The following is a 25,486-nucleotide window of genomic DNA, read 5'->3' on the forward strand; positions in this document are numbered from 1 at the left end:
GAGAGAGAGAGAGGGAGAGAGCGAGTTACAGTTAGGCGAATTTTTGGTAACATGTTTTGGGCTAACCCAATGGCTAATCAGCCATGGGACATGCACCTAATTAATGTGCTAATAACGAATTCAATTCACAATCAAACTGTCGGCATGTTCACAATAGAATTGTTTTACGAGTATTAACCAAAGTCCCGCCCTCTTCCCTCCCACTTCCTCAAACAAATATCTCCGTGTTTGCACAAAAATTAATTACTTTTTTTTGGCTGTCGTTATCGCTAGGGTGAAGAACCTGCAGATGTTTAATCTGCGCTGATTAAATGCATTTATCGGATTTAATCATAAAACTTGTACAACTTCTATGCTTTTTATTATTCACTCATAATTACTTGAACAATTTGATTGATAGAAATTTAATTTCTTTAAGCAAAACAAACAAATTTGCATAAAAAACTTGTTAAACATTCAGATTAATTAACGTAAAATGTGTGATTATCTCATTCTTCGATAATCTTCATCGGTTCCATGTCATTCCACATATAATTGATTTAACGAACATTATAAAAACAAAATTTATACCTTTATATATATATATATTCTATTTATTAGAATATTTGAAAAATTGTTTAACATTAATTTCTGTGTCTAAATCGAGAAATGCATTTCATTTGCATAAAAAACTGGTTCGGGATTAGACGACTTATAAAAGTACATTCAATTAAACTCATTTAAGTTTTCAGATAAAGGTCAAACTTTTTGTAGAATTTTTAAATGTTAAATTTTTTTATTTAGTTTTCATATTAAGTAAAAGTAGTTTTTGGACAAATGTCAAACTTTGCATAAAAACTTGTTCATCATTTTTATAGATTCTGTCCAAACTATTATTTTATTTTATTTTTATTCAATCCCGAATCCTTTTCTTTTTTGGTAAAAGTAGTTTTAAAGAAATGTCAAATTTTGTATAAAAACTTGTTCATTATATATAGTACAAAACTTTAGCATTTTATAATTTGTATTAGTTTTCAGAAAAACAGCAAATATTCGAAGAATTATAAAATGTTAATTTTGTTTTGTTAAGTCGTAGTTTTTTGATAATAGTTATTGGATCAATGTCAATGTCAATTTAGCATAAAAACTTGTTCAACATAGATTCTTTCCAAACTATTTTTCTATTTATAATTTCAATTTGAATAAAATGTGAAACAGTTTTCAAAATAGTTTTTTGGGAATATGTTAAATTTAACATAACTGTTAAACATGTTTATACACCTTTAAGTCATTTTTTAGTGAGTCGTAGTTTTCAAAATTCCTTAATAAAGCTTTGCAGAAATAACGAATTTTTTAATAAAAATTTGTTTACCAATAAAAATAACTTTTCTCTCAGCCATATTTCTCTTTACGATTTTCATACTTTTAGATAATAATTTTTAGAGAAAATGCAATTTTTGTTTAAGTCATAAAATGTTGATTTTTCTTCAAAATTGGTTGATTATATTTATAGAAGAAATGTTAAATGTAATATAGCATATTGTTCTTTATTATTATAAATTCCTTACAAAATTCTAAATATTTTCTTAAACCTGATTTAATGTTAAATTTCATAAAAATATCTTTACTTTTTCACAAAAACTTGTTCACAATTTGTGTAGACTCTTTTTAAACTATTTTTCTTTTAATAAATTTAGTTTTAATAATTCCTTTTCATGTTTAATATAAGAAATACCCAATTTTGCATAAAAACCTGTTAACTACACAAAAATAAAGACTCCCTAATCTGTGCGTATATTTATTATAATCACTTCAACTTTTATAAATGCGAATACTTAGGGAAGGTTTAAAGCGAAAATGCCAAAAATTTGCATAGGTTACCTCACCAGCTGACCACTTGAACTTTTTATCTATAATTAAACATTTAATAGATCGTTAAACAATTAAAATAATTAGTTCTGCTCCATTCAATTTGGCGGTTTTTTCTTTATTTATAAACACCTGCTGGTTGAATTTATAGTCTCATTGAACTGACAAATTCCTTAAAGTTTAAGTTCCGATGAGAACGGAGTGTGAAAAGTGTGAAGCAATCGATCTCTATCCGGACAGATTTGACCTTTGCATGTTTGTCGAACTACCTCACGATTATAAGAGGTTCTGCCTCTTTTATGTACCTCAATCAGTTGACTCATAACTGTCGCTTATGATAGATATTGTCTATAAATTAGTTTTACATATGAATATTAACGATTGGTTTAATTATTCCAAGTTACAATAGCGATTTTCAGCTGCTGCCCGTTAAATTAAGGTATTAAATTATATTTATGGTGTAGCTTTAAAGTTCAAGGAGAACGCTATGGAGATTCATAGTCAGAGCTGACTTGTTGATGGATAGATTTGCATACTAGTCTCTCTCTCTCTCTCTATCTCTCTCTTTTGGCTCGGCCAATGGCCAAAAACGCGACAAAGTCGCGCTCAAATCGCACGCGGTTTTGGGCGCGTTTTCAATGGAGCGTGGAGTTTTGACTAATATGTTTTTAATATGAATGGCTGCATAAAATTAAAAGACGTCATCTCGAAGCTACCAAATTGCCGATGCGTGTCCAAGCACATTCGATCAATAGCTAAGGTTTTTTTATTATGATTCAATGGCATTGGTTCTAAGGCTAACGATACTCGTATCAGCTGACTCAATGATATCGAGAAGGTTGCTTGCTGTCAGCTTGAGGTGTGGCTTATTTACAACTCTATATTGTATATTGTCTTGGAATCTTAAGCAGATCTTGCTCTACAAAACCGACTGCGCAGTAGCTGCTTGTAAACTGCATTTTGTTTTGCGTCCGAATGTGGAATATGATTGCGAAAAAAAAAAAATAGCAGATGCAATATTTGCAATAACCGGACTGACGATCTGAGGAGGGGACCATTGAACCGTTCGGTCGGTTAAATGTTAATGGCACGGAATGCAGCTTACCTTGAAGAAGATGCCGAGGTAGTAACGCTTCTCGCCCAGCTTCAGCAGCGGCATCGTCCATTTATTCGGCATATACTGTGACTCGTCCACGCAGTTCGGGCAATCTATAAATAAATGTCGAGGAAGCGAAGGAAGGGAAGTGAGTATCGGATAAAAAAAATGCACAAATTTCTGTAAACAAAAAATAAAAACGAAGCAGAAATGAAATACCAAGGTCGACAGAGATTTGCATTTCAAAATAACTGTTATTAAAGATCTTAAAAATCATATGTTATGATAAGGTTCGCAAACAAAGGATCATAAATAAACCGAGAGAATAACTACATAAGATATAAGCAAAACAACTACATCGGTTATCATTAATAATCAATAAGATTTTTATCTGAGATTAATGCAGAATAAGTCGTTAAATCCGCTGAATTGCAGCACAAAAAATCTTTTATTTAATTGCTATGAAAGTGAATGTTTTTGCGGCAGCGTGTGAATTATGATTGCTTTCGTTGGAACATAAGACAATGAAAACCAAAAAAAAAAAACCCCAAAAGAGATCAAAGCATAGGAACTGGTTCCCCTTTTTTTGTGCTTACTAAGCTAAACAAGTTCAACCTGATGATAAGCCAACAATGACGTCTTAGCCAGAATGTTTGACAATGGCTTTGATATGCTTTTGTTTCGGTTTCTGTTTCTGTTTAGGCCTCTGCTTCTGATTATGAAACTGAATCAAGGCCAAGCATTGTGTGTGTGTGTGTTTCGGTTCGGTTCTGAGTGTGTGAAGGTCATTACGCCAATATACGAGTATATATGGGAAATACTCATGTATGCAGATTTATGTATAAAGCAACATTCTGTCGAACATGCCAAACAACATGTTGGCCAAAGTTAACGGCGTTTCTTTTGTCTGCTACACAACTCGACAAACAAAGCAACACACAGCACATAACACAACACAACGCGACACACAAAAGACAATAAAACGACACCCAAAACTGGGCAACTGAGCAAAAATTTCATTTTCGCGAATTTTGTTAATTAATCATCCCAAATGGACGCCATTACCAGCCACAAGGCCACAAGCAGAAGGCGGCATTAATGTTAATTATAATGGTGTTGAATGATGTCTCTCGTTGTTGTTGTTGTTGCTATTGTTGGATGCGGTTGCTACGCTTATTATTATTGTTGTGGTTGCCAAGTCGCTTTTGCTTTTGCTTTTTGGCCCGGCTTAAAAGTGCAGGCGTCGTCGCAACGATTTACATGAATTTACAATGACTAACGGGAAAGATCGTAAAAATAAAAATGTAATTTAATCTTAATAGAAGCATTAAAAAAGTGAACAACCAACAAAAAAAAAAAAAAACAAAAAAATACAGAAATATAATCATAATGCGAAATGTTGCAATTTGCTTGATGGCTGCTCGCTTACATAATGTTGTTGGCAGCTATAAAAGTTTCTATTAACATAATAATAATAATAGACGTCTCGCCGGAGAAATATTAAGAACACTTTAAGGGATTGACACAACAAGTTTACGATTCCTTCTTTTTATGATGTGCTCTATACACTTGCCATGACATGGATAGAGATAGAGTAAGTAAGGTCGTGAGGTTTATATACGAATTTTATAATATTTAATAAAGGCTTTTCAACTATTACCAAAGGTTATTTAAAGATTTAAGACTGCAATGTATTTTTGTAATTTTTAAATCAAATTTGAAGTGCACTACCTAAAATGTATTACTCTTTATATTTTTATTTTAATAATTTAAAGAACTTTTCAAGCTTGAAAAATCTTTAACATTTACTAGAGGCTTTCGACTAAAGGCATTTTATACATGTCATATATTTTTACAATCAAAAAATCTTTTTTTTATATATACTACATCTAATGTAATATTCTTTATCTTAATATATGAAATTATTGTTTAACCTTCACATATTTTTAAAGATAAATAAATATCGCAAAAGTTTATTTACACTTTTCGATACTGTCATATATTTTGGACATTTTAAAATCTGCCTACATTACGCTTTATGTTTTTATTTTCAATGCTTAAATAATTTTTCAAACTTCAAACATTTTTAACTTTTATAAAAGACGTTCAAAAGTAACTAAATAAAGAAATTAAATATAATATAATATTTATTAATGCTGTCATATATTTTTGTAATTTTATAGTCTACTTTATACATACAAAAATCGATATATTTTAATTTGTATATCTATATCGGTATATATAATCTTCTTACATTTTGAACATAGTAGAACAACAACAACCATAGAAAGACTTTTCAAATAAGTATTAATTAAGTGTCCCATATTGATGTATTTTAAAATCTGCCCACATTACCCATTATATTTTTACTTTTGCAGCTGAAATAACTTTTCAATCTTCAAACATTTTGAACAACTAATAACGGCATTTCAAATACTGCAAAAGTTTATTTAAACATCACGATACTGCTCTACTTAACGCCTACCTCAAATGTATTACTTTTATATTTTTTTTGTATATTGTAAGTAACTTTTCAATCTTTAAGCAAACATTGTCATTTTATTTTTTGTAATATTAAATCTCCTTTCGCCTACATCAAATATATTACACTTCAAATTTATATTTTTATAACATAAGTAAACTTTCAAAGTTCATCTTCTCTTCAATTCAAGTAAATCCAAATTTTTTATAGCTCATTTTTGAATGAAGGAAAATATTTCAACATTCCGCTTATTAAAGAAAAATCCTATTCATTTTATAGTCTACTTCAATAGTATTTATATTTATATATTGTTATTTTAACGTGAAATTCAACATTTTTAATAGTTTATTATTAATTGATGACAACTATTTCACTTGTCTGCCTATTCACGAAAATTTCCTCTTTATACATATGCTTTTCAGTAAAACTAACTCACTTTGAAACACTGAATTTCAACTATAGTAAACTACTTCAATACAAGACTTTCCTTTCAACTTGTTCATCAAATTTCCCCTGCGTTGCATCATCGAATTAAGCACGCTTTGTTAATTACCTCATCGGGAGACCCCATGGCGACTGATCGACCGACAAACCAACTAAATGACCGGTCTCAATCGAATCTCAATCAGACGCAGCCTCAGACACGAAAAAAAGGGGGCAACTACAAATTAAAGGTGTCAAATTGATTAAGTTTCAACGCAAAAACGAAGCACATAAAATCTTTAATCAATTTGCATGCTATTTTCATTGTATACTTTGACACATAAATAAAAAATAACTGTACAGAAAATAATAAATGATAAATGCAAACAAGTCGAACATTTATGATTTAATATTTCTAGTTTGAATTTCGCACGCAATTAATTGATATTTTTGGCCCGCAAACCAGTTTGGATTAAAGGCTTGCAGGCGGATCAAAGTCATTGCCAATACTTGACATTAAACCGCCCCCTCAACCCCCCTCAAACACCCCTTCAGTCTGCTCTCATAACTGATTGCAATTAAAATTGTATTAAAGAAGACTGTGCGACCTTGAACAAGTTGTTGAAAAGTGGAAAAGATCTCTCTCAGCCAGAGGTGAGGACAGTTTGACGCAACTGACGCCGAGGCCTGCTGTAAAGATGTCGGATTTCATTAACGTTTTTATTCAACAAATTGCCAGCGACAACAGATACCATCAACAACCTGAAAAAAACAACAAACTTAAACTTCCACTTAACCATTGACAAACTTCCTGCATTAGTCGGAGCTCGGGGCTTTTTTTTTTATATATTTTATATTTTAAACAGTTTTTTGTTGTGGTGGAGAACAAGTATTTGTCAAACTAACAAAAGAATTTCGTGAATTAAAATTCAAATTATGTTCTGATCGAGTTAACCAGTTTCAATAATCATTTGTGACTTGTGCTTGAATTTCTTGTTTTCGAGTGCGGCTAAACTTTCCGCTTCAATGATAAAAAGTAATATCAATTCAAATCAAATGACTGCAACATTACGCATACGACCGGTTGGCATCCTTTTTTTTGTGTGCCATCTGTTACATTTAATTCAACGCTGGCCCAGTTTTTTTTTTTTTTTGGTCGGAACATTTTGACCCTGGCCTTGAGTAACCTTTTACCTGATTTCGCATTTTATAGCAAATTAATGTGTTCCTTTTATGTGATTTATTGTCGCCAGTTTATCGCTCTCTTTTTTGCCTTTGTTGTGTCACAATCAATTTCGTTTTATTACAGATATTTCAACAGCTGCCACATCAGGTGTAACAACAACAACAACAGTAAGAAGAGCAGACACTCGACCAATTTGTTTGATTGCACAAAAGCGAATCAAAAGAAAACAAAACAAATACGAAAACCCAAAACAAGTGACAAGAAATGTATAAATAAATTGGAGCGAGAGACATTAATCAATGGAATAAACGCGGTAGCCGAGGCACTTGAATCTCTCGGCTAACGTGTATACACAAAACTCCTTAATGAAACCGCAGCCAAAGCAACAGCAAAGCAGCAACAACAAAAGCAGCAACAACACAAAATTCCAAATTCGAAAAAAAGTGAAAGTGAATTTCGAATTGTGTGTGTTGGCTGTGCTTTTATTTTGTTTTTTTTTTACTTGCTTGCCCGGAAGGATCTTCCGAGTTATGCAATGGAAACAGAGAGGAGAGTATGCATACATATATTTTTTTTTTAATTTTTTATTTTTTAACATACCACCAACAGGACCTGCAGCTGGTGCTTTGCTCGGCGTCGCCAACGTCCTGTCCACTGTGCTGAGCAGCTGCACAGCGACTATCACAGCCAAAATGATATATTTTTGCATTTTTGCGTTGTTAGTTTTACGGTTTTTTTATTTTTTTTACTTCTCAAAGTTTTGAAGTTTATTATGTTTATGTTAAATATTAATATATGTTTTTTATATTTCGTTGTTGATTTAAAATTTATTTATCCAGTTATGCAAATTTGCACTTCCGTAAAGATAGCAAAACAAAAAACAATTTCGCTGGCTGTTTGGCTGTTTTTTCATTCAACGCATTTTCGTTCAAAATTTATGGAATGCTGCAGATGCACAGATTTACATATGAATTTGTTAATGCGCGTTCCGCTTTTTATTGTAATCTTTATCGCCGTTTGTCGCTGTGTTATCGAGATTATAAGATCGTCAAAACGGAATCGAAAGTTGCCAAAAATAGTAAACTGATTTTTGATTTTGATAAAAATGTATTATTTAATTATTGACCAAAAAATACGAAGACCTCGCATGCGCATGCGCGCCCAAACTGACCGTCGGTTGTCGAAGAACTAACAATTTTGGACCTCATTGGCGCCGACTAACGCAGAATCTCCAGCTCGAAAAAAGAGAGCGTACCAAACAGCTGAGAGAGAGAGAGAGAGAGAGACTCTGAGAGCCTGTTGAACTGGTTCAAAACTGAGAGTTGTCGGCTTCGAACTCGTTTGGCGGGGCTTCTTTTTCGTGAAACGAAACGCTCTGCAAGATTAGCATCGGATGAGATGGTGGCAGAGCCAACGGCACACTTGTCCAACTGTGGGAGTCTGAGAGCGTAAGAGAGAGAGAGAGCGTTGAGAGGTTCGGTGGGAGGGGGAATGGAGTGCGTGCAGCTTGTCAAACACTTGACTTGACGTTGAGTTGAGTTGCGGCAGCTGCGATGGCTGAGACGGCTGCTGACCAAGGTAACATCAGTGAAGCGTTGATTTGGACATGCCCACCAAGCTGAGTTCGAGCGTGAACACAAACACCACAAACCACAAACAAACACCAAAGACAACATTTCAAAATTCTGGTTATGCGGTTATCGCATTGCAAATTCACCGACGTCGCGACGCTGCGTTCTAAGATTTTGCAATTTCACTCAAAACTCAAGTTTGGTAACTGAGTCAACGTCACTCAACGTTGCCGCCTCCATCTTCGTCTTTGTCTCTGCTTCGACGTCAATTGAAATCAAATCAATACCATTTGTGGCTGATGCTTTCGATTTCTTTTGTACGTTTGTGTTTCTCGAGTGACCTTGGATGTGTTGAATAAGTGCACATAATCTGCGGCATTGTCAGCTGTCAGCGCAGCAGCTTGAAGTGCACATATTGCGTATACGTAATGTGGATACAGCCAAAAAAAATAGTCAAAAGTAAAAAAACTACTTAAGTTGCTATGAAATATCGTCTAATTATACTCATCTACAACAAAAACTTGATTCCAAGAATGTGATGGGTGTATATTGCGTATACGTAATGTGGCCATAATCATGTTTCTTTTGAACAGTTGGCAAGTAACATCATTCTGGCTCATTATACACTTGGCTTTAGGCTATAAGCAATCAAATTTAGCAAAACTCGCTTCAAAGAATGAGCTGGCAATGCATTGCGTATACGTAATATGTATGCCTACGATCATGATTATTTTCGACAACAAAAATTAATGGCAGCTAATAAAATTAACCAAAAAAACGTAGAAAACAACGATGCGCCAAGTAATTCAATAAAACATTTGAATACTTGAGATTATTGTCAGTCATTCGCCTTCAATTATCGTCAAAACTTGAAATTAACCCCAAAAATTTTTGGTTTGGCCAAGAAATAATGTCAGATGCTACAAGCAGAGGACGAGATGCTCGGTTTACGGTAGTCGAGAGAGATTTACAGCTATTGGATTATGAAATCGAAACCATCAATGAAGTGCAAAAGTGGACGCCACTCGCTGAGATGCTTGTTGTTGTTGTCTTAGTCTGTGGAACGGTCAGTTTATTCTTTTCATTTCTTGACGCCGATCTTCGGACTTGATTTTGTCTTGAGAGTATTCGTAAGTCGTAGAATTCACTTTGAATGCGACACGTACGTATTTTTATTTAATGGCATCTGTGTAAATGGCATCGGTTTATCTGGTTCTTCTGCTTGATGTGTAGACCGTAAAATAAAACGAGAAATCAACAAGCCGAAACAAGTCGCAAACAGAAAACTTTGTTTTTATACGTTATACGTTACGTCTGCAATTCGATTAGCATTTGCCATTGAAAGTAGATCAGCGTCTCTCCTCTTTTAGCGTCTATTCATCGTCGAGTTCATTGCTACTTGGCTGAATACTAGATTCAGGGTTTTGTAATAAATTCCAACTCGTGCTCGCTTTTAGTGCCCAAAACTATTCTTGTTGATTTACAGAAGTCGGAAGTTATCTCTTCACTGTCACAAATTGATTGCCACAATTAGGAATCAATTTGGAGCCCTTAAATACTTATTATGAAGACACTTTTCGATAAGTGCGTGTAACATGGAACTGACTAATTATCAACCAACCTCTTGCCGTAGGCTCGATAATATTTTGTTTTGTTATTTGTTTTTCTTCATTTTTGTTTTTTAGAAAAATTCCTCAAAACCGGTTGCAAACATTCAATTAAATCGAGCTGGCAAACCTTCATTTTTTTTATCAGCTGTGCAGACATAATAAATTTGCTGAATTGATTAGTTTTTGTATTGAAAGATGGACAGCTAATGGATCAAAAACGTGGTGCTTATAAATAATGTTAATATGCAAATTCAAAGCACACACGCTTTTGTTTATATTTGTGTTTGTTGCCAAGTTAGATTGTTGCCATTTTTAACATAAGAGATGAAAAACTTTTATATAAAACGAAACTATTATTCTTCCCAAGAATAATGATCATCTACAACTTAATGTTCTCTTGCTGAGATGAATTCGACAAAATAAGCTATAAGTTTATCTCTTTAAAATAGAGATTCAAACTGTTATATTGAGAAGTTCTTTAAATCTCGTCAAGTTTAATCCTTAAAGAAATGTTTATAAAGATGATTGACTTTCTCTTGAATTTCAAACTCACATATTCTTGGGAAGTTTTAAAAGTTTAATTCGTATTAAAATGATAAGTTCAATCACTTTCTCAGGAGAAGTAGTTTTAAAATGTAGAACAAAACTGTTATATAAATCGAAACTATTATTCCTGGAAAGTTCTTCAATTTCATGTTTTCTTGCCGAAATGAATTCGCATTAATATGCTAATGATGTGTATTGACTTTCTTAGAGAAATGTCACGCAAAAGTAATTTTAATACAAAGTTTGAAACTGTTATCAAATTCGAAACTATTCTTAGAAAGTTCAACTATTCTTTTGCTTTCCTGGCAAGTTTAATTCAGAGCAAATTACTAATGAAGTGGATTGACTTTCATAGTCCAAGTTGTTTTAAAATTGAACTGCAAAAGGAAATGTTAAATAAATCGATATTATTATTCTCAGAAATTCATAAATTTAATGTTTTCTTCCCAAGATGAATTCGCCAAAATAAGCTAATGATATTTATTGTCTTCCTCTTTAAAATAGAGATGAAAACTGTTATATAAATCGAAATTATTATTCTTGGAAAGTGCTACAATTTAATGATTTCTTGTCAAGTTGAATTTGCTAATGAAGTTGATTGCCTATATCAGTGAAATGTCACGCAAAAATAGTTTTAAAATAGAGAAAATAAGTGTCATAAAATTCAAAACTATTCTTGGAAAGTTTGACTATTCTTTTGCTTTCCTCTCAAGGTTAGTTCACATGAAAATGCTAATGAAATTGATTCACTTTCTTAGCTAAAGTAGTTATATAATATAAATGAAAACCGTTATATAACTTTAAACTATTATTCTTGGAAAGTTCTGCAGTTCTTTGTTCCCATGCCAAGGTTAATTCACATAAAAATGCTAATGAACTTGATTGACTTTCTCAGTCAAATGTCAGACAAAGAATTTATACAATAGATTTAGATTGTGAAGATTGTCAAGATTTATGCGATGCATGTGATCGCAAGCAAGAGTCACATTTAATTTGGGAAATGCTTAAATTTTAACTGCCACATAAATGAAATTTCAATGCGTTGCATGCAAACGAGTTCACAAAAGATTTCCGCTCAGGTGTGAATTAAATTCGCATTTAAGGAACACGTTTCGATCTTTCAACTCAACGCGTAGTTAGCGATAAATTACAGTATCAATATTGAATTATTCGAATTCGTTTATCAGGTTTGTGGCCCTGTCCCTGGGACAGTTAAATGTGTGGCGAATATGGATTTAATTGCGCAAATAGACTGACAAAATAAAACATAAATTAAGTACAGAGCGACGTCTGCAAATGATATACATACACAACTCACAGTCATCATACGCCCTGTGGGCCATGAAGCGAATCGGCGTGAAAACGAAAAATGCCATGCAGATAAATAAAGAGACGAGATACGAGAGAGGAGACGAGACAGCGAGCAATGTGTGTGGCACATAGTGGCTGCAACGCAAGGTTATTAACTGTAATATTGATGATATCACGCATACGTCCCGTCTACTCTAGTTAACCACAAACTTGTAACTTGATTGATTGTCGGCTATTGTAAACACGCTTAGACAACTGGAGCGCCACTTGACGTCTCTATTTCCCCTTCTTGATAAAAACTTGATTGATGACTTTTTTGTATGGTATTGTTGTTGTTTGATGTTGTTTTTTATGTACTATCTGCCACTTACCACTGTCGATCTCATTCTCGCTGGGATCACGATGGAATATTTCACCGTAGTACTGATCGTGCTGCTCTGATTCTACGCTCTGCAATGACTCTTGGCCATCGTCATCGAACTCATCTGGCTGATTCTCATTCGCCTCTGACTGCTGATCAATCACCGCCTCATCCGTCTCCTCCTCATCATCCTCCTCAAACTCTTCACGTTGGCTCGCCTGTCGCTTGGCTGCTGTCGTTGGCAGTCGATTGCGTTGAGCTCCTTTGATTTTCTTATAGATATCACTGCTCGCTGCAAAGCCACGCGGCCGTGGTCGAGGCGAGGGTTTGGGCTTGGGCAAGATATCTGCTATCGTTGGGATTTTCTGGCTAACACTGCGATTGGGAAACAATCGACGTTCCAAATAGTTGGCAAATATCTGCTGCGTAATCTGATTCTGACGCGCCAGCTCGCTCTGATCCAGCTGGAAATCGGCATTGTTTGAGCTGCCTCCTCTGCCGTTACTGTTGCCGCTGCCGTTGCTGGCTGCAATTGGAATTGGAAGTTGAACAAAATATGATTAATCATGAATCACATTTAAATCACATGTGGAACGCTCCAAATTGTGCAATGGCAGCAATGGTACCAACAGGTGCCCTCAGCAATTACACAAAACCGCGGGCGTCCCACGTTCAGAGCTTGAAGTTGAAGTTGAAGTTGAAAATTGAAGCGGAGGTGCAACAAATGAAGTAATTAAAAAAATGAGAAATGAAATGGAAATGAGTACACGAGAAGAGGCAGCTACCGGCAGACGAATCTCATATGCCCTTACATCAATCTTGAGTCATGAATCTTTAAAGGTCACTCTAAACAAGATGACTTAATCCCAGTTCTCAGAAGTCGGATGCGGAGCGGGGGGGAAGTACCCAAAAACCAGTGGCCAACTTGACACGCATCCATCAAATGTTGAACAAGATAGAGAGAGAGCGAGAGAGAGAGAGAGAGAGAGAGAGAGAGATAGAGCTTGGGCAGCCTCAGGGTCGGAAGATCATTAACTATAGCTTCAGGTAGAGTCTTGTATATGAATTTTGCATTTATGTCTGAGCTCGAAAACTCTTCCCGTTTTTAATGTTTTTAATGACAGATTGATCGTTTGCCATTTGCCTCGACTCTGTTGCCCCTTTCTTAAGTCTTGTGTTTTCTTATTTTTGCTCAACTGTGTCAAGGCCAAAAGTGTTTTTATACCCGCTACTCATAGGGTAGAAGGGTATTATAATTTTGTTATAGTTTGCACTGAATGGTATATTTTTAATGTACATAGTACTATATCAATATACCAAATATAGCGTTTGGTATATTTTTAGTATTTTTGCGGTTTGGTATATTTTAAAAATAATACCGTACTGTTTTGTCTTATTAAAAATGGTATGGGAGTATAACTTTGGTATATTTTACACTCGTATGGTATATACTATCTATACTATATAAATATACCAAACACAGTCTTTGGAATGTAGTCCTATATTAATATACCAAATATAGTGTTTGGTATATTTTTAATAATTTCGTCGTATATCAATTTGGTATATTTTTAAATTAATACTTTAGTATATTTTACCCTCTATGGTATAGTTTGCATATAATAGTCAATATACCAAATATGCCTGTTGGTATATTTGTCGTATTTCTGTGGTATACCAATTTGGTATATTTTAAAATGAATACCTTATTGTTTTGCTTCTCTGGTATATTTTGCTTGGTATGGTATATGTCATGGTATATTTATAATGTAGTACTATATGAATATACCAATTACAACAGTTATTATCTTTGGTAGTTTTGTGGTATATTTTAGGTATATTAATACCGCATTGCTTTACTCAAAATGGGTAGCGGGTATCTCACAGTCGATCTTTCTTTCATATTTACTTCTACGACGACGTTGATGTGGACCAGTTAAGCGGATTGCACACTTCCAGTTTCCCGTGGCCATCTCTCATCAGTTAATGAGTTCAAATTGCCAAATAATTGAAATAAATGCCGCCGTAAACACAGCGCGCACAGTCAAAGGCAACATTAAGGCCATAAATGCTACGCGTATTTAACAGTCCCTAGAGTTTGATGTGATTTGCTGGTAGCTCCAACAAAATCACAAAACGAACGCACCCAACCCAAAAAATTGTCGTGTTGCCTGCCAACACACACAAATTTAATTGCCATCTGCTTCAGTTTATGTCTGTCTGGATATTTGCAACGCCTTTACAAATATGTTTTTACCTTCATTAAACTGTGAAGAGTATAAAGTGTAAACTGTAAACTGCAAACTGTAAAGTGAAATAAAATGTATTATGCAATTTATGGTTGGGCCACACACCAAAAAGCAAGTAAAAAAATGAAGCATATATACATAATTTCTGTATGTCTTTTTAGTTTATTTTGGCACTCGACCTGGCCATCATTTAATAACCCGCAGAGCCTGTGATGAAGTGGCTGTAACCGCCAAAAACAAAAAACAAAAAAAAAACCTGCGCTGAAATTGGGAGTGTTTACTTGAGTGCGTGATAAATCTTTTGTTTAACAAGAAATTGAAACAGAAACATAATGGTTTTCAACAGCAACTTTTACATTACTTTAAACAATATTTGTTTTCTTTTTTTTTTTTGTTGCCCACAAAAGTGAACTCTAAAGTTAAATAAATGCATGTTTAATCAATTTAAATGTTAGTCTAAATATTTGTAATTAATAAAGGTGAATCATTGTAAAACCTCTTTTGCTCTCACTCTCCAAACTTTATTCCACTTGCTGAATACTTAAATAAAACCACGTTGTGTTTTTTGTCTAAATATTTGTAATTAATAAAAATGAATCATTGTATAACCTTTCATATTCCAAAATAAAGTTTGCCAGCTTTAAAAATTGTTCGATATTTTATATCATTTTTTAACTACACTCAAAAGTGAACTGGAAACTTAAATGAAACTATGTTCAATCATTGAGATATTTGGTATAAATGTTTGTAATTAATAAAAGTGAATCATTGTAAAACCTCTTTAGCTCTCACTTTGGAAGCGGAATACTTTAGATAAAAGTATGTTTAATCATTTTTAGATTTTTGGTCTAAATGTTTGTAATTAATAAACATTACTTATTGCAAAACAATATTTGTTTAAATAAAACAATATTTGCATGTAGTTTTTACTACCCTCAAAAGTGAATGGAAACATAAATAAAAGTCGTTTGAATCATTTGAAATATTAACTTAAGAGTATTAAGAGTATTGATACAAATATTTATAGTCCAATAAAAATATTATGGTCAAAAATTATTTGCTTTCGCTAGCCAAAAATCTGTTTATTTTTGTATATACAAATAATATATTTGTATGTGTTGGTTTTACTACACTCAAAACGATGTGCATTTATCTTAAATGTTATCTTCAGATATTGTATCTAAATTTTTGTAAAAATTTTTAGAAAAATATCTTTTTCATTCACTAACCAATAATCAATTGTGTTAGCTTCGAAATTATTGTAGACAATATTTATTTTCTTTTTATTTTATTCACACAAAAGTGACCTGGAACTTATGTAAAACAATGTTCAATTATTTTAAGTATTAGTATAAAACATTATTCGCTTTTACTACTCAAACCCCGAATTGGTTAGCTTAGATAATGTTGAAAACATAAATATTTCAACACTTTTCTAGCAGCTCCAACATTTAATTTTCTATTAACTTCAATTATTATTTCCTCTACAACAAACTACTTAAAATTCTTCAGTGCTTGAGAAAGTGAAAAGGGAAAGCATAATTAGATAAAATTGACTTGACTAGATATTGATTGATATGCGTAATACGCATCGGAAAAGCATTTACCTGTATAACCCAGACAGATGCTAAGAGCAAACAACAATTTGAGTAATTTAAGATTCAATTTCAATTGCAAGAGTTGAGTTGAGTCTTGAGTTGAGTTTTGAGCAAAGTCATTGATTGATTAATTATCTATTTGAAATCCATTTGTCTGGGCATCCTTCAGAAGCGGCGGGTAATTGTGCTATGTGACTTGAGGTCAACTATTGTGTGTCTGCTGCGTCAACAAATCGAAAGAGAATAGCTCATAATGGTTAGCCACATAATAATAATAATAATATTAATAATAATGCGAGTAGGCTCATTGTTAACGTGGCTTATAATTGTTCTCAACGAGCCAACAAATCAAGTTGAATAATCCTTGAGTTATTATGAGTATTTTGTCGCTCATTATGAATGTATTTGTTGAATGTTGCTGCTCTCGATTGCTGTTGCTGCTGCTTGGGCAATTTACATGCCATTGTTTGGGCAATTGACCAATTGTCGAATTGAAAGTCGGGCAGACATAAAACGTGATGGCCAAAATCGAGAGATCGAGAGTTCGAGATCAAAATCCCGATCGAACAGCGATTGAATTTACACGCAGTGCTTAAAAAAAATGCCTATTGCGATTTTTATTTGTCGTTTGATTGGAGTTTATTAATTTCACGAGCTTGCAACGTGCAACCATGCAACGAGGCAGCAAACACAATGCCACAAACAGTTTGTAACCCAGTTCTGTCTGAATTGATGTGTATCTGTATCTAGCATTGGCTAATTGTCGTTCAGCTGGCACATAAATCATTGGAGACTCGCGGAGGATGTTGACTGCAACAGCAACAGCAACTGCCTTGAAAATGCTACAGCAACAACAACAACAACAACTCGATGCTGCTCGCAAATCAAACAGTAAATCATTTTGACTTGCATCTGTGGCAAATACCCGCCAGCTACACCAGAAGCGGGTAATACAGCTGTATCTGTAACTTTGTCTGAACGTCTGAACAAAGAATCGAGGGCCGTGTAATTGCCGCTTGGCTGAAAAGAGGTCAATTAGCAGCCTCATCTCGAAGTAGTACTTCAACAGCAACAGCAGCAGCCGCAACTACAAAAGCAGCAAAAGCGTTTGCTTTGCCTCTTGCGTAATTCGCCACCGAAAGGAAACGGTAAAAAAAATACAACACAAAAACAAAAACATGTGCGAAAAATATCTATGCCAAAAATGTATCAAACTTGCGACTGCAAAATTCCATAAAAAAAAAAATGAACGAACAAAAAGTGTTTTAATTTTTCATCTCATTTTCCAGATAATGTTTGTCAATTACGCAATCAATGCACTCGCGTGCAATTAACTAAAAAAGATAAAAAAAAATTAAAATGCTTTTTGTGTGCGCGCAATGCGACGTATGCGTAACGTTACACCGAAGCGCATACGCCCCGTTGGCCATGCTGCGGCTTTTGCAGAGCAAACGCAATTTGATACATCAGCAAATATACACAGATAGACATATAGATATAGTTATGCGTAAATTTGCAATTGATTCTCAATGTTAAACAACATTTTGTACAAACTGACAGCTAATTAATGGCCTCAAGTATGGATTATGTTCTTCAGTATAAGCACATTTTATGGCTTAATTGCTGGCCACTTAAAGAGCTCGTTGAGCCTATAAATTATACACAGAGATTTCGACAAAGCATTTGCATACGTGATGTAAACTAAGAACTTGCCAAGCAAGCTCCCTATGCAAATGACATAATTGATTCGACAAATTCACATATTATTAAATCTATTAGTTAATTTGAGACAGGTGCTTGAACCCAACTGGAACGGAACACAAAAGAAATGCTGAAGAAAAGAATAGCCTATAGTCGCAAGTCGCGAGTCATTGAACGGATCGAAACATTAATCTTTTTAATCCCAAAATGTTTAAAGTGGGAATGCTTCACACACACGCTTTGACTTTTGCCTTTTGTTTATGGCTTTGGATTTTGGATGTTGGCAAAATGTCACAAGGTGAAGGAAGAGGTAATATATTTATTGTATAAAAGCAGTCTTGTTGCTTGTCGCTGAGACAGGTACAAATACTTATATGTAGTGTTGGCTTCAATACGAGTTCCATAATTCTTTTTCTATCAATATAAATTTGTGCATATTTATTGATTGAAATTAGTTTATCGTCGCATCCCATGAGGTCATCGATTGGCAGCGGCTTTGGAATTCCAAATGCAATCGACAAAAACTTTAATCCAAGAATAGCATGGAATTTATTATGTTACGATCCAATCGATGATAACACATAATATTGAAATGAATGTGTTGAATATTTCATCAGACATTTCTTATAACGATGCCAATGACATTAATAATTTTGGTTCGCAGCGCGGCAAAACATTTAAAGAGTCAAGCTAGTTTTATCGAAAACAAAAAAGAAATGTTTTCGCCTTAAATTAGCATTTAATTTAATAGTTGGGGAACGACTAACGGTACATGTTATAGTGAAATAGTACTAATAAAAAACTAGCTAGAACTTTCGTATAAACAAACAAACTAACACGCGCTTGCATCCCCAAGGCCAGAAAACTAACTTTTTTTTATTAAGAATCTCTTAATTAGAACCCATCCCGAAATCTAATCAATATTCCCAATCAAGCTATAACTTTCGTTTGCTTCAAGGTTAGCTGCATTCATGCGATATCTCGATGTCAATTAGAGCCCAACTTCATTCCTGACTTTCATAACTTTCCAGTTTCACCTGTCCAAATATACTAATTAAGAGTCCATTCCCAACTAAATCTGCTTTTGGCGGCACTTCTTCAAGGTCAATTTGATTAAAGTCTTCTTTCACGCCTCAACAGCTTTCGTTGCGCGGCATTAAAAACGTCTTTATAACAATGTATCTAAGTGCAATATTAAATATTTGCGGCGTCAATTGACACAGCCACAGCCTCATTACGTATACGCCTGGTATGTATGAATGACCTTGGCATGTTTTTTTGAGCCACTCGAGATGCCAATTTCGATGATGGGCAAAAGTACCTGACACTTGGACACTTACCTCTTTTGTCGCGACCAGTTGTTGTGGTTGCCCCTTGCGGCGCCTCCTTTGCCAGCTCCGTCACCTTCGCAAAGGCGGCAACAGTCGCTTGCTTATGCGATTTCTGTGGCGGCGCAATGGGAACATTTGCTCGCTTTATAGCGCTGTTGTTGTTGTTGTTGCTTGTTGGCTGGAAGCCTTGTGGCACATTGCGTATGGCCACGGGCACAACGTGTGGCGGCGATGGTGTGTTGTTGCCGGAATCAACGCTGGCCAGCGTGATGAGCACGATGAGCACATTGAAGAGCGTCAAACGTATCATTGTGTGTGTGTGTGGAATTGAAGGAAACTAACAAGTGCACTTGCTGTTGGGCTGAAGTTCGCGGGCGCGACAACGATATCGACACGACGGCTGACACCTCGTTAGTGAAAGCAAAGTAGAGGAAGTTGAAGGCTGTTGCTGCTGTTGGTGATACTGATGCAGTGGACAAACTCTTGTGGTTATTTTGTTATTGATATGACTTCAAATGTAGCGTTTGTTATGCCGTCGAATCGATTCGATTCGATTCGGACGCTTTCTAAATTATCAATGCGTAGTTCGATGAGTCGAGGCGGCGACAAAACTCTTCACATTAAGTTTAGCGTATTGTATGAAAATGAGTTCACTGTGGGTCGATCTTGATCTGAGTTTCTCAGTCTCAGTCTGAGACTATCATCAACACAGTTCAGCAGTGTCTATGGTATGAAATGCTGTCTCTATTGTTTCAGTGCTTCTGTTTTCTCCTCCTAAATTTCATCGCGTTTGTGGCATAGACAACATAGAGAGACATGCCAGGCCATTAATCTGCCTGGCTCGGACTGTGGCAGCGCGCTTCCCCCGAAAATGCAAAATGGGGATCCGGATTAGGTAATCGAGAGATCTTTGTCTCTTGTTTCTTTATTTTGCTTCGTTTCGTTTACTTTCTTTCCGTCAGTTGCAGCTGCTTTTGCTTTTGCTTTAGCTGCGAGCAGGTTGTTGTTATGCGCTTCGGGAGAGCTTCGATCACTCTCACTTTTCAATTCCGATCTTGTTCGCGCTTCGTGCTCGACCGATACGAAAAGTGGTTCGCATTTGCCACTCAGCTTTCGTGCTGTCCAGAGCCTCGATCGCGATCTCGATCGTTGCTCCGTTGCTTTTTTGCTTCTTCGTATTACGACAAGTTACGATTTCTGCTGTTCACTTTTGGTTTGTTGCGTTAGCTTTCGGCTTGGTAACTTACAGACTAAAGCGTTTGAACGCAACTAAAACACGTTGCGCGCTCGATTCCTCTCTGGAGCCGAGCCGAGATCGTCGCTGATCAGCGGTCAGCTGCTGCGCTCTCTCTCTCTCTCTCTCTCTCTGTCTCTTTGTATCTCTTTGCCGGCTCGATTGGTTGGTCATTGGCTTGGCTTAACTTGGCTTGTTGGCTCTCTCGTAACTTGTTTGCATTGACCAGGCCTCAGCTCGTTCCTCTCCTGCATTTATCGGCGTGAAAACGGCCTTTGCATCGAAGTCTTCTTCTTCTTCGTTTTTAATTACATACCACAGCCATAGCAGGTGCGGAATGGGGCGCGGTTCTTGCCCCATCTTGACTCGTTTAGTGGTTACATGAAATAGCAGCCTGTGTGTAATCGGATGATCACTTGCCCTTTACCAGGCTCAGGTTCAAGCCAATAAACTAAAGCCAACTATACCATAAGTCGTTGCTAATCTCCGACTGGGTTGTATACATATATTTACGGATTACGACTGCAATATATGTGTATATGAAACAGCATTCCTTAATTGTATATTTATTATTCATTAATTTTGAAATAAGCAGAATATTTATTTCAGCAAATAAAGAAGCTTGAAGTGGTGTAAAATTCACTGCAAAATATTCAATGAAAATCGAAATATAATAAATTGGAGTTAAAATATAATATAAATTATCAATCATATTCAGTATACGCCCTAGATGACAGGCTTCTTAAATTACAATTAACCTTGTACTTCAAGACGTTCTAAAGTACAATTCAAGTATTTAGTTCCCTTCTAGTCTCCAAATATAAACAATAATAATAAACTTTGTGTATAAGGCTCAATGTTATATTTAACGTGCAATCCATGAAGACATTTTCTAGCAAGTTAATTAAAACTTGTCTTCATAATTTAAATTTTAACAAGTAAGAAAGCTGCAATCGAGTATTAGTTTTAAAATATACCAAAATAATATACCGCAAAACTACTAACATATTGCATAGGCCAGATTGTCAGCCAAAGGAGCTTCTTAAATTTTTCTAGGAATCATAAAGACTATAGCTGTTATTGTATGTACCAAAAATTTCGACTTTAAAGCTATGCTTGTTTTAATACATATCAACTGCTTTATTTTTATGCCAACATCTTAATATATGGATACAAATAACATATGTAAAACATTTTTATATTTAACTTCAAATCGAAATAGATAATTAATATCAAATTCATGAATACTTGCCTTCATCATTTCAATTTTGATAATAATAAAAATAACTAGCAAATTAAAAAATAAAATTTCACCATTTAATTTTTAAAATATTAATTTTTATTCTTGTCCAAAATATATATTTTTGAATAATTAATCGATGTTAAAATGTTTTGAATTGCGTTGTAACTACTAAGTTGTGACCAAAAAAATTTTGAATCCATGTTGTAAAGTATTTGTTGTGACACGTCAAGAGGCAAGATATATATACAGATTGTATGTATGTATATGATATATAGACTGATGCAGAAAATATATCTGCTTTGGAACAATTCCTCATCAATGATTATTTCTTCTTTTTGCCCTTGCCTTTGCCCTTTCCCTTGCCCCCCTTTTTGCCCTTGCCTTTGCCTTTGCCCTTCCCTTTGGCGGCATCGAGCAGAGCTTCGGTCACATAAGTCTCGGTGGTCACCTTACTCATGGGGAGCGTCACCGGTTGCTTGGGTGTGCGCAGCTCGATCTCGATGGTGTTCTTCTTGTGCTGGGACTTCGACTTGCTGCCCAGCTTGACGAGGAACACATCGCTGTCCGTTTCGTCGCACGTTTTGTAACAGACCTGCGAATGCATAAATGGCAAATGTGGTAGAAAGCGAAAATACGAATCGCATACGAATTGTGGTTGCCACACATTTGTTGCCGCAATTGGTGCATGTGTGTGGTTATGCAACACAAGGCAAGACAACAGAGACTTGCAGCAACCACAAATGCACCGCAGCACACATTGTCTGTGGGCCAAGTCATGGACCGTTTAACTACAATTCCGCATTCCTAAACGTGCCACAAAACTGTGGCACATTTGGCAATTGCAGCCAGACAGTTGTGAATAATTGCATTTTAACTCACCTCGATGCCCTTCTTTCGCGTATCCAAGTTGACACCCTTCATCGTGTCCTTAATGTCCTTCGCCTCCACCTGCATGCAACAGCTGCGTTGATTCGAAGGTGGCACAGCCGGAATCACTGGAGCACCGCCACCGCATAGACGCCGACGGTAGCAATCGACTTTGGCTTCGTTGCGATCACAGACTTGCGATCGATAGCAATCGACCTTGGCATCGGCATTATCACATGCCTCTTTAATCTTGGAGAAGGGCACATAGTAATCATCCGCATCGCAGGCATCGTTGCCCGAATACTTGATATTGGCACGAATCTTGGGTATCTTGGGATGATTCACAATGCTGCCGCAGGTGCGTCGCTGAATGTGTTTGCGGGCAAAGTCGCTGCGTTGTAGCAGATCGTTGAGGCAATTCTGGGAGGGACAATCATCGATGCTGTTCTTGTAGACGGGATCATCGTCGGGGCCCAAGTTTGGATTCTGTGAACCATCGTTGACGCTCTCCACCTTGTGGGTGTTCTTCAAGACTCGTATGGTCAGACCGCTGCCATTGAGGCAGGCCTCGAACTCATCGTAGGCTTCTGGACCCGGATCGGGACGTGTTGGCTGAATGAAACATGGCTGGATCTCTGGACTGCAATCGCATTCGCATTGGCACTGACAGCACTCATCGCATTCGTCCACTGAAAGAGTGAATAACTAAATGAATGACTCGTAGATTCTTATGCTACTCACTTGTTGGCATCATGGGCTTCAACATTTGATCTGTGATATTGATGGCACATGGATCCTTCTTGCCTTTCTTGCCCTTCTTTCCCTTCTTCTTCTTAGCCATATTTGTTTGATTGAATGTGCGTGTGTGTTACAAAGTGGTCGTCTAAGAGCTCAAATATAATTTAGATATGGATTGAGAATTAGTCAATTTGGATATTGCACTTGGCCAGTAAATGGCGCAATTTCCGTGTATCTCGTTTTGCTTGCTGCGAAAGCAGTTCAGAGTTAATGAATGAAAAGAACTTGTTTGGTAACAACTAATAGCTGTGTTAATGGATAGCTATGCTCTTGTTCAGCAATTGTTTGGTTTACCAAAAGCAACTAAGAACAATTTAAATTAGTGTAAGAATTTAAATGTGTTGCGTGTAAATGTATAAACGAGAATAATGAGAATAAAATAACTTTTACCCTAGTAAATTTTGTTCTGACTGTTGAAGCGTTGAAATAACTAAAATTTTGATTTTTATTCGTATTGATATACAGGCAAGGACTGCTTTGCTTCCAACTTTTCAACAAAACACTTTCAAAATGGCGCCCAAGCGAATGGCTTGCGTTGATGCGCCCCTTTTCGATAGCAGTTATCGATTATCGAAGAGAATGCAAGTGAATCGATAAGTAGTGTGACCAAGCGATCCTTGATTGAATTGTAACTGACAAACATTCACAGCGAAGTAAAAGATTAGAATTTCTGTTTCTTTAAAAACAGTTTTTAATTGATATTTTGGTTAAGGAACAACTTTCTCAAGTTGCATTCCTGTTGTTAATACATTATTTTTTTTTTACATTTTTTTTCACATTTTTACATTTTATTTACTTCAGCCAACAACACAGTCTGGAGTGACTCACATCGCTATAGTTTCCTCTTCCACTTTCGGAGGACAGTGCTTTTTGGCCTGTTTTTTGCTTTTCTTTTGCTTCGCTTTAGGGCACTCTGCGTTAGAGAAGTACTTGTTAATATGACTAACCTAGGTACTTTTAATTCTACGTACTGCGACCGCACTCATCCACACAAATGTTACATGGACACTGTTTATCACGATTGCAGGCAAATGATCTATGACACTTTCGTGGCTCTTCTGCCTCAGAGGACGGACAGATCTGTGGCTGCTTGGAACTTGACATTGCTTCAGTTTTTCCATCTTCGCGTCTGAAATAGACAGATGTGATGGTTGGCCCATGACAGGCCAGACGAATGATTAGGACAATGTTGCCTGTTTGCCGACTGCAGAGATTGAATATGGGAACCAATTGTTTGATAACCGACGAGACGGGACACAATTGTTCGCGTCGCTCGTAACTGGAGTCAAAGCAATCGCATCTGTCCATCACATTGCTGGCTGGATCTTTCATCCTGGGCAAATCTGCCAGCTGATCCATCCAGCGTTGCAACCAACCGTCATTCTGAGCTTCGAATGCTTTATCAACGCGTTTGAATAGCGTATGTATGGAAATCTCTGACAGACCAAGCAAGAATTTGCAACAATTTGATCGTCGCTTGTAGACATGAATATGCAATCGATCCTCCTCCGTGACGGGCGATGTCAGAGGGAAAAGGCATCGTTTGCCAGTCTTGGGACGACAGGGATCGACACAGTTGCCAGAATCACGATCACAAACAATCACATAGACGCAATTGCGGAAGCTGATTTCCACACAAATTGGATATTCGTCCGGGGCACAATAGTTTTGGAGAGTGATCACAAGATCATCAATCACAAATTCAAACATATAAATCAAGTGTGGAACAACAGCCATTATGATCAACGCAGCTCAACTTTTAACTTTAATACGGGGCCTAAATATTTTTCAAATTTTGAAAAATTAAACTGAAATTTATCTGTATTTTTTTGAGTGGACAATCTGAATATGAGGGTATATTTTAAAAAAGTTGAGCTATAAAGTCGAGTCGCCTCCTGAGACTATAAAAACTATTTCAATAAATTCATCATACGCAACGTTGACACAACATTGAAGTAAACTGAATAGAATTAAGGTTTACACTTAATTTTTTTATTGGTAAAAAATCTTAAAATTGTTTAATTCGGAATT

At 35.8% G+C, this 25,486-nt stretch overlaps 4 protein-coding genes across 6 annotated transcripts in view; 1 reads left to right on the forward strand and 3 right to left on the reverse strand.

Moving 5' to 3' along the window:
- Positions 1-20,571, reverse strand: part of LOC117570943 (C-type lectin 37Db) — a 28,059-nt gene extending 7,488 nt beyond the window's left edge. The window contains exons 1-3 of one of the 3 annotated variants that reach the window (XM_034252876.2): positions 19,323-20,571; positions 12,445-12,960; positions 2,954-3,057 (exon numbers count right to left, since the gene is read on the reverse strand). In XM_034252876.2, coding sequence (XP_034108767.1) covers positions 2,954-3,057; positions 12,445-12,960; positions 19,323-19,623 — 921 coding nt within the window. In that variant the 5' untranslated portion in view covers positions 19,624-20,571. Of the gene's footprint in view, positions 1-2,953; positions 3,058-7,635; positions 8,230-12,444; positions 12,961-19,322 lie in introns of those variants that run through there. The other 2 variants (XM_052005276.1, XM_034252877.2) reach the window with 2 other exon arrangements.
- Positions 16,151-25,486, forward strand: part of LOC117572308 (protein phosphatase inhibitor 2) — a 43,484-nt gene continuing 34,148 nt past the window's right edge. Inside the window, exon 1 of the mRNA XM_052005280.1 lies at positions 16,151-16,154. The gene's annotated coding sequence lies outside the window, so the exon portion shown is untranslated. The remainder of the gene's footprint in view (positions 16,155-25,486) is intronic.
- On the reverse strand, positions 21,864-23,957 carry LOC117569021 (uncharacterized). Its single transcript, XM_034250010.2, has 4 exons — positions 23,846-23,957; positions 23,399-23,643; positions 22,670-23,346; positions 21,864-22,382 (listed from the first exon to the last, which is right to left on the reverse strand). Exons 2-4 carry the CDS (start codon positions 23,496-23,498, stop codon positions 22,113-22,115), a joined length of 1,047 nt encoding a protein of 348 aa, XP_034105901.1. The 5' UTR covers positions 23,499-23,643; positions 23,846-23,957; the 3' UTR covers positions 21,864-22,112.
- LOC117569022 (uncharacterized) lies at positions 24,194-25,314 on the reverse strand. The gene is made up of 2 exons (XM_034250011.2): positions 24,427-25,314; positions 24,194-24,368 (listed from the first exon to the last, which is right to left on the reverse strand). Exons 1-2 carry the CDS (start codon positions 25,190-25,192, stop codon positions 24,280-24,282), a joined length of 855 nt encoding a protein of 284 aa, XP_034105902.1. The 5' UTR covers positions 25,193-25,314; the 3' UTR covers positions 24,194-24,279.

This window comes from Drosophila albomicans, chromosome 3, assembly GCF_009650485.2.
Source record: "Drosophila albomicans strain 15112-1751.03 chromosome 3, ASM965048v2, whole genome shotgun sequence".
In the NCBI taxonomy this organism is placed as follows: Eukaryota; Metazoa; Arthropoda; class Insecta; order Diptera; family Drosophilidae; genus Drosophila; species Drosophila albomicans.